Raw genomic sequence first — 10257 nt, forward strand, 5'->3', positions numbered from 1 at the left:
AAAATCAACGCGAAAATCTCTATCCAATAATATTACACACCCTCTACCTAAATCTAAAGATTATTAGGAAGTTATGTATATGAATTCTTTGAAGACAATCTTCATTTGATTCTCTAGATACCTCTAGTGGACACTTGGTGTGAAACACCCTGCATTAATGTTCTCGGACAAGGAATCACCTCCATTTTTAGTGGACACTCTGCATAACCAGATAATTTTCTAGAGTCTAGGTGAAGAAAAACCATTTATATATTATGGACTGTATTTTACGAATTTCTCAGACCAAATCTTACTAATTAAATATGTTTTCAAAATAAGTAGCCCTTATCATAACATAAAAATTCAAATTTATGGAAGAATGAAAAATTCCTCTCTTCAAGATAAATTATACTATGATTATTAATCTGGTTTTATCTATTGCTAGAAAATATGATTCTTTGGCTCGGCTCATATTTTGAGTAATGGTCAATTAATTTTCATCGAACTAAAATATCAATATCAAACATTAGTTTGTAATTATTTTTTAATTCACCTCATGGAGGTCGACACTGTTAAAAAAAGGGGCAGTCAAAATTCACACACTTTAAAGAAACTGGCTTTTTAAATTAATACTAAGACGACTAAGCACTGCACTGATCACTTTTTGCCTTCAGAATCATTTCCAATTTATTCCTCATAAGGTTCACATCAGCATCTCTGTTCAACTGTTTCAAAAACCACACTTTACTAAGGGACTGATGAAGAACCAACCACTCAGGTAATTCTTTAACCAACAGTTTGATGTGTTCTTCCATCTCTGTTTTCGTCAAGCTTATTCTATAACAATTGCCCAACTTTTCAACAACATCGTCCATTTTCAAAACACTCTTCTTTTCCGAAACGAAAAGATTTTTTGTTAGTCTCGCGAGTTCTGGCAGTCTTGAATAAATTTTCAGTTCTTGCTCCTTGTCCACTGATCTAGTCATGGAGATCAACGCTTTCGCGGCTTGACGTTGCCGCACTTTTTCCAATAAGGATTTAGGAATGCCTTTCAAAATTGAAGGAGGAGGAGTGTTGTCTGGGATTGTTTCTGTAGCCTTCTCTTCCTTCTTAGCTTTCAATCTCTCAAGGGCTTGTTCCATTCTAGCGTTACAGCCGAACATTTCTCGAGCTTTCTCCAATACATCTTGTCCTGAGGTCATCTTCATTTCCACTGGTGGTTCTGGTAAATTATCCTCCTCGATATCAGGAACTCTTTCAATATCGAATTCAGGATGCCATCTCTTAACCTGATTCTTAGGAATTACCATCGGAGGCTCTAGAGACATGAGGAATTCATGGTGATAGTCTTTAACTTTATCCAGTAAAATACTGAATAAAACTCTTCGCCTAGCCAATAAAGTGTCAGAATTTATGTGATCAGCACCTCCAATCAGAGGTGTTATCACCAATTCCCATTTTTCCTCTCGTTTACCACTCCCAAATACCCTCAATTTCTCCTGATGATACTTGAATGCTTCAGGATAAATTTTCTTGATCTGAGCCAAACAACGATTTGAAAGATTTCTCTTAGTCATATTCTCAACTGCAGGTTTTAATTTTGACAATGTTATAGTTTCTTTCCTGTTATACAAAAGTTGACTGACTGTGTCAATAGCTCTAAACATTTCTGCCACATAACGATACTTGAATGGAAGTGTCAGGGCTGGCTTAGAAGTTTCATCTTCAATAGTTTTAGAAGGACTCTTGCTATAAGCAACTGTGTTCTTAGTAGGACTCAGTAGATTAAGAAGGTTCTTCCTAGCAGTCAAATCTTTCTTTGGGCTAAGATACAATTTTTGAGGAGACACGATTTTCTGGGGACTGAAAAAAAAATTATCAATATTATTGGAACATCTGCATGTGTTATCAACTTATATCAGTAAATATTACACAACACCCCTGCCCTGTCTGTCTGTTGGCGATGAACTCAAAAATTACTGACCCATTCCTTTCTGCCTTTTATGGCATACTCTGAGTAAATTATAAAATAAAAGGTCTATGAAAAGTCCACAATATCTAACCTTCAAGGATAACCCACAATCATTATTCCATTTAACATTGTAAATTTGATTCAAATTGATGTTCCCTGTGGAGAGGTCTCTTCAATGTCATGAATTTAATTTATATACAAATGAATGTGACCATTTCTATTATGATCAGCATATATTCCTGATGAAAATGCGAGTGAAAATGCCCTTTACAGTAAATCTTTTTATCGAATAGTTTGGATGAATTTTCTGCTTTCTGAGAAAAAAATTGCTTTTCAGGTGCCATTGCTAGGCAGGTAAATTTAAGCAGGGGCTGCTCAAAAAAAGTTATATGAAAGACCACCACTATCTTCTGACAAGGAATCACCTCTTAATTTTTTTAGCAACTATTATTTACCATAGTGACAGTATCTGTGTAATGAAAGTTATTCTAGAAGAATGATGTTACAATAAGTTGAAAAAATGATTATTTTTCATGCATCACATTCATGAAAATGTTTGAAAACAACTTTTTGGATCTCAAAAAGATAAAGGGACTCTTATAGATATAACTCATAATAATCATTCTAATTGTCCAAAATTTGTTTTAAATAACACTATATTAGAGTGAGAAGATATCAAGATTTATGGAAATAGATTTAGGAGTTGACAGTCCTCATATAATCACAAGGTAAAATGCCTTTGCAGCATATAATATCCAAAGTATTGGAGTTGAATGATTGCAAATCATTAGAGCAATGAAATATTTGTAGAGCATGTTTTCTCCTCAACCAATTATCAACGTAGAACAGTTTTCAAAGGCCTAAAGCTTTAAAATTACTCACCTTAGCTGAACTTCTAGTTCAATGGCTTTGAAGTTCTGAAGTTTAGGACTTTGTGGGGGATTAACAGAAATTTTCGATGTAACCTTCTCCACTTCCTTCAGTTTGTTTTGAAGATCACCAAATCTAGATAATGATGCTTTCAATTCAGCTAATCTAGAACTCCTACCTAACTTCAGCTTCATTGAGTTCAAGGAAGCATCTTTAGGCTTTTCATGCACTTTATCCATTCCATTTCGTATTTTCATAGGAGACGAGGGTGGAGTCACATGGTTGATATCTGAACCTGTCTGCCCAGAAATTTCCTCACTTACAGGTACTAAATTTACAAAAGTATGTATATCTTGTTGACCTTTAACTGTTGCACTTGGTCTTCGTCTTGATGCACTTTTTTTTCTAGTCATTTGGGTTCTCTCAGTTTTGGTAACGATTTTGTTGGGCACTACTTTTTCAACCTCACTGGATTCTTCTGAATGCTCTTTAATTTCAATTTTTTTGTTTTCGGATCCTTCATTCTCAACACTTCTTTTTGCAGACAACCTTCCTTCCCCTTCATCCACTATCAAGACTTTCCTAGCCCTATTAGTTTTGAGTTCATCAATCGCCACGCGTTTTCTCGTAGTGAAATAGGCTGCTACTGACGGCTGAGCCATAATATTTATGATTTTGTTTAAAAATATAAAATATGTCGTAACACGATTTAAAGGGACACCATGAAACCAAACAAATAAACCGTTAAAAATGTCGAATTACGAATTCCCTCCAAAATTATTGTCATCTGTCACTTCACGCACAAATGGCAGTAGGTCTTTCGAATGAACGTAATTTCTGGTTCTCTGGTGGGCTATTTACCTGCTTTTATTCCGTTTCTTCTTGGTAATTTCTGAAAATGAAGTTTTAATCACATTTTTATCGAATAAATAGATTAAATTCTCACCAATTACCTCAAGAGATTTTATCAGTTTATCAGTTCTGTGACTGTGAACTACAGTAGGTTAATCTTTGGCCGAAAAACCGGTTTTTCGGTTTCAAGCTTCAACTAATATTTAGTTTTCATCTTTCATAAATTGATGAATTCTTCAAAATTTGTCATTTTCAAATCCTATTCATAATCTAATTCGAAGTAACCTCGATAATTATGAACACACAGAACACGAACAGTGATAGTTCTAAAGATCCATTCCCACTTCCCATTATTATTATTATTATGTCATTCACATATGGCGGTTTAATCAAATGAGAAATACTTGACGTGTCTTTAAATTTTTAGATCATGAAACCCTCGATAACATCAGTAATTTCTGCCCTTTTCCTCTTATTTATATCTCATTCTGTATGGAACCTGTTGAGTATATTTCAGGTACCTTCATGTGATCAGTCTGATATTTGCTATAAATCTTATCTAAATTCAAACCCTAATTTGGATTTATTTTTATTCATATCCGATAATTCAAGAAGTGGGATTTACACTCAAGTATTGCATGTTGAAAAATTCAATTACCATGATAAATTTGAAAAGTAAGAGCCTTGCTTATTCAAAGAAACAAATTTTTAAATATGTTTTTTTTCAGAAAAATATCAATTAGTTTGTCTGATTCAGTAAGGAAGAATGGAAGTATAACTATTCACTCTGTATTAGTTCCTTCTAAAAATAAGTTCAGAAATAAGAATCTCAATAGCCTCTTGAGCTTACCAGATTCCACTTATGTTAAGAGTAAATTAACGAAATATGCGGTGCCAGTAAGTTCTACCTTCAACTTATTGAGTGAGGAAAATGTGATAAAAAAATCTCTTAAACCTGTGACTCACATCCGATCCAAATTTGCTCTCGTCATGTGTCCTATCGAATTGAACATTCCCCAAAACAACATTCCTATAGAACTAATCAAACAAATGAGATTGAAATCCAACAACCAGTTTTTACCAATACTCCAAAGGGATATAATGCAAATGAGACTGCAGGACTTAGTTGAAGTTAATCATGAAATGGATAAACTTAATATTTCTTTCTTGTACACTCCTGTCTCATATGGAAAATTGAGGTTTATTCTTCAGATTGATTCTTCGTTAAATCAATTCTTGAATTTGGGATTTAGCGAAAAAGATTTAGATGAAGTGAAGAACATTTTTGCGGATACTAATTTATATCTTCTGTGCATCACTGTCTTTATAGGAGGAGTTCATGTAAGAAATATTAATAATGATAATGATTTATATTTATTGGGTTTTGAATTGTTATTTCCAGTTGCTTTTCGACTTCCTTTCATTCAGAAATGAAGTGAGTTTTTGGAAGAATCAGAGCAGTATGGCTGGATTATCCTCAAGAACGGTTCTTTGGAGGGCATTTTCACAAACTATTATATTTCTATACCTTCTGAATGAGAAAACTTCTTTATTAGTTCTAGTTCCTAGTGGTATTGCCACAGTTATTGAAGTAAGTTTTGAAAAACTTATGTTTTGTTGGGTTTGATTGTACTTTAATTCAAGTTTTGGAAAGTATCGAAAGCACTCAAAACAACTATATCTTGGAGGTATGGTTTTAAATTTGACAGAAACTATGTAGAAACTTCGGAGGAGAAGAAAACCAGGGAGTATGATGAGGAGTGCATGAAGTACCTGAGCTATTTATTATATCCTTTATGCATAGGTGCGGCAGTTTATTCGCTTATCTATCAACCTCATAAAAGGTAAGATTGATGATTTCAGTAGAATTTTCATTTTCATTTTACACAACTAAGTGAGTGTTATTTCAAGGAGTGAACAAACATTAAAGAAACTTTGTTCCTTGCATTGTTCTGCTGTTGCTAACAAAGTGGCGATAAAATGTAGAATAACTAAAAAAAATTTGAGTCCAACATTTTTTATAACACCCTGTATATTCGAAAATCCCCATCTCGTTCAGTTATATGAAAGGAATAATAAGATAATAATAATAATAGTCTTTATTTCAAATCACTTTATGCTACAATTAAATATAAACACAAAAAGATAAGATAAGAAATCAGTGTGTTTTTCATTTTTCCACATAGTTTTTTTTCTTCACGTCTATTATATAGGGTGTTTTTTTTTGATAAAAATTAGTATAATTATAAGTATTATAACGGCTTGATCGACGTACTTTGAGCCATTTTTTTGACGTGAAGAAAATATACAGGGTACAGCATATTGGAATTTCACATTTCAGCATATGTATTTCCTATATAATCTTGAATATTTCACAGAAATATTCAAAATATATAGTTTTTTGTGCAACCAGTTGGGAAAAGCATTATTTTTTCGTAATGGGCGCTACGCTCATTGCGTAAAAAAATGCGAAATACGAAAAATAGTGTTTCCCAATAATCCCAATAGGTTTCGCACAATATTTTTTCTAATTTTGAATAGGATGTGGCTTTGAACTCAAATTAAAAGTGGCAAAACCGTCATTACAAGCGTACCCCGGAGGTCGCAGAACGTCTATAGTGACGGAATGAATATTTAATTTTTACCTCCGTTACTATGGAAGCAAGTATCTTTTCATCATCAATTGCGAAATATTTTACTTTTCGTAACTGGTTACGAGAAGTAAACGTTTCAAAACGTCAATGATTTTTAAAAAGTGTCTCTTTATATCTCAAAATTAGAAAAATAGTTTTTTCGGCCGAATCTGAAACAAATAGTTCGAATTCCGGTATAAAAATTATATACTGTCATTTCAATGAAAATATTACGACTATATGCTAGGAAATAAATGCATTTATATATCGCGAATAGGGTGCCTATATAGAAATCGCATACAGAAAATGTTAAATGACAAAATTATTATGTAGATAAACTTCCCCGATACATATCAAGGATAAATAACATTGTTTATCAAAATGGAGCATCAGCTGAGGGAATATACCCCAAAGAACTGAAAAGTTGAAGGTTTTCTTCATTTCCTGCTGCACAACTATGGAGTAAACGTAAACGTTTGTTCATATACCCACATTAGGCATTAAGGTAATCGAAGTATAAAATCAAATGAAAGAACATTTAATTCTGGATGCAACCGCTTTAGGTTGCTGAGTGCTGAACTTCTGGATAAAATAAAATTACTAGACATTGGTGTCATTCGCTTTGAACGATATTTTAGAATTAGCTGGCTCTTTGGATATATCCTTACTAATATCAGAAATGTGAAAGTCCGCGTGTTTATTTGTTAGTCTTTACATTACTCCAGATATGTCCGATTTTGACAGGAATTTCTTTATGGTTTAGAATTTATTAGAGATCAGGGTTGCGTTCACAAACTTACTCTGAGTAAGCTCTGATCACTCGAAGCGTTCACAAACGTACTTTTATTAGTTCCTCAGAGTATGCTCTCTGAGCATGGCCATACTCATACTCTACTCTCGGAGTAAGTTTGTAAAAGCAACCAAGGGATTTTTCCTCGAGCTTACCAAACCTAACCATTGCATACCATATAGTTAACTACTATTTCTTCGTCGAGTAGTTATAAGGCTTGTTCGTAGAGTGGTTCACAAGGGTTGTGAACTGTACAGAGCAAGCGCAAATGGATTTTCGCTACCCTAAAATGGAATTGCGCTTGCTCTGTACAGTTCACAACCGTTGCAAACTACTCTACGAACAAACCTATAACTATGACGTCAAAGTTTGCTACACCAAGTAACACCAAACTACAGCTCAGGTAATTTACTTGGTGTGTAAACTATGACGTCACTATTCGGCGGAGAAATAGTAGTTAACTATGGTGTATGCTATGGTTAGGTGTGGTGAGCTCGAGGAAAAATCACTTAAGTTTACATGTGAAATTCATTCCTAGATAATGAAGGATGACGAAAAATAATGATTTTTCACGAAAAATCCAAGTAATTTTTCTTTTCGGAAATATCTCTGATAATTGAAGTTTATGTCATTTTCACATAAAATGATCACACCTTATTGTTGCAAACAAAAACAAATCACCTCTCAAAATAACTTTCTATATGGCTGGATGATATCCGAAACCCTTTTTTTTTTGCAAAACTAGACCGAAACCAAAATTTCGGTCGAACACCAGACTTTAGTTTTTTCCGTTGCAGAATGGTGCAGGTGCTGGTTGAAGTATTAAAGTAAACTTTCCTTTTGGGTATTCCCCCGAATGAATCTTCCACAAGCATTAGAGAAAAAAAAATTTTTTGATCAAATTCATTCTATTATAGTATAAACTTTTTATTTCAGTTGGTACTCGTGGACACTCAATAGTTTAGTGAATGGTGTTTACGCCTTTGGGTTCCTCTTCATGTTACCTCAGCTATTTATAAACTATAGATTGAAATCTGTGGCCGCTCTTCCTTGGAGAGCTTTCACTTATCGTGCATTTAACACTTTCATAGATGATATATTTGCCTTCATCATAACAATGCCTACAGCACACAGATTGGCTTGTTTCAGGGACGATGTAGTATTTTTAATTTATTTATATCAAAGATGGTGAGTCTTAAAATCTCTCAATTTCCAATTATTTCTCAATATGTTTTACTTCAAGGTTATATCCAGTGGACAAGAGTAGAAAAGATGATATGGCTCTGGGAGAAGCTGAAGATGATGATTCTAAGAAGAAAACACAATAGTAGGTCAGATTTCCGAAAGTTATTCTTGTTGAAAAATATCAGTTTCAAATTATTTTATTCTCATTTCATGAACTAAATAATAAAATCCTATAAAACTAGACTGATAAATGAAAAAATATTAAAGCAATACATATCTAGAGTACTACAGATTAATATATAATTAGTATTTATTATTTATTTTTTTTAGAAATTTTCCATCCGAGTTACATAAAAAAATTTTGACATATGTTCGAGTTGAGTGTTGAACATTGGATTTGTTGTATTAAATATAATTTTTTTATATTGTTACTTATTTTTGAATCTTGTCTGGAGAATCTATATTCATTAACATTCCATAAATCAAATTTATTTCGAAAAACCTGTATTTTTTTAATTTATATTTTTCCGATCAGCTCAAATAAATTATAAATTATTCAATTAGAAGTGATTGAATCTTCTTGAGATAATACAACATAAATAAGTAGTAGTAACATGCAAGGGCAGATCCAGGATTTTTTTCTGGGGGGGGGGGGCACAACGGGCAGACGAGCAAAAAAATCAACAGTAAATATGAGAAATTAACTTCACTTTTATTTTTGAGAGTTCAAGTATGTATAAAAAGATCCGTCCGTCTGGGGGGGGGCACGTGCCCCCGTACCAGCCCCTCCCCCCCAAAATACGCCCTTGGTAACATGAACTAATTCAAATATTGAGATATTATGTGGGAAGGTTGGTTGTTTGAACTGAACCTAAAGGCGACGTGGCGCTATACTACCAAACGAGTATTTCATCTCGTCTATAAGAGAATGATATTCGACATTCTGCATTTGGTTCCGCTGGCAATGTAATTTCCGCGTACTTACGCGGAGCTAACAAAGTAAGATTTTCAGCCGAACAAGGGCGGCTCGTCAGAGGAGACAAGAAAGGCTAAGCTTCCTCATAGGTACCTAAGCACCAAAATTCCTAATGTACATATATTTCTGACTTAAGGCTGATTCATGCTAGACCGTGTCGGGTCCGGGCCGGGACCCGGACGGGACACGGTAAAAGAATTATATGAGCAATTTCAATTGACCCATCCACACTACACCGGTTGGGACACGTGCCGTGCCCGTGTTTTCAGAGTGGCGACCCATTGCAACGGCCCGGAGTCGGTCCCGGCCCGGACCCGACACGGTCTAGCATGAATCAGCCTTTATCCTCATTTTCATAAATAAATTAATACTTGCCTAGACTAGACATTTCGATGAAAATCCTATGCTAAAACTCGTCAAAATGTAGCATCTCTGTACGCAAAGATAACTAAATTCCAAATTAATTACCTCTGTACCATATTTAGTTTATTTAATGTTGATAATAGATGAATAAACACATCTATAGAGGCCGTGGCGCTATATTGCAATGTGTATTGCATTTGCTTAAGCTTATTATGTGAGGCTGTTCGCTATTTGGTTCCTTTTACAGCGTAATTTCAGAAACTGGTTTTGTTGTCAGGGGATACTGGATCGAAAATATAATGGAAATAGAAATTAAACATTGGGAAACTGTTGTATTTTTAGGAATTATTTCAGTCAGTTAATTTTTCCTGGCGAAAAATAACGCGGGTTCTTGCTCGACGATAATAGTTGTTTATGTACCAAGGACGAAAAACTGTCTATAGTTGTGCCTATAAATTGACAGCCGAAGCTAGCAAGCGGACTAGACAATATAGACAGTTTTTTTCCGAGGAACATATTACGCGTATGGTCCGTATATACACTTTGGTTTCTGTTGGTTAGTAGTGGGCGGTCCGTATATGTCGAGTTTCTGACACTTCGGTGCAATTATCTGTCACCAGAGTAACCGTACTAACCG

General features: G+C 34.3%; 2 protein-coding genes across 3 annotated transcripts; one reads left to right on the top strand and one right to left on the bottom strand.

The window, feature by feature from the left end:
• Positions 1-244: 244 nt before the first annotated feature.
• Positions 245-3725, bottom strand: LOC123312104 (DNA replication factor Cdt1). The gene is made up of 2 exons (XM_044896336.1): positions 2834-3725; positions 245-1842 (listed from the first exon to the last, which is right to left on the bottom strand). The coding sequence occupies exons 1-2, from the start codon at positions 3481-3483 to the stop codon at positions 621-623; spliced, it is 1872 nt and encodes a 623-aa protein (XP_044752271.1). The 5' UTR covers positions 3484-3725; the 3' UTR covers positions 245-620.
• Positions 3726-3848: 123 nt separating this feature from the next.
• Positions 3849-8782, top strand: LOC123312113 (cleft lip and palate transmembrane protein 1-like protein). 2 transcript variants are annotated; one of them, XM_044896356.1, is made up of 7 exons: positions 3849-4348; positions 4402-5014; positions 5076-5264; positions 5318-5517; positions 8033-8284; positions 8340-8423; positions 8612-8782. In XM_044896356.1, coding segments are annotated over exons 1-7 (1584 nt in total). In that variant the 5' UTR covers positions 3849-4103; the 3' UTR covers positions 8613-8782. The 2 variants fall into 2 exon arrangements, with proteins under 2 accessions (XP_044752291.1, XP_044752283.1); XM_044896348.1 differs by lacking the exon at positions 8612-8782 and having other exon boundaries at positions 3850-4348; positions 8340-8594.
• The last annotated feature ends 1475 nt before the right edge of the window (positions 8783-10257 follow it).

Source organism: Coccinella septempunctata, chromosome 1 (genome assembly GCF_907165205.1).
Source record: "Coccinella septempunctata chromosome 1, icCocSept1.1, whole genome shotgun sequence".
Classification (NCBI taxonomy): domain Eukaryota; kingdom Metazoa; phylum Arthropoda; class Insecta; order Coleoptera; family Coccinellidae; genus Coccinella; species Coccinella septempunctata.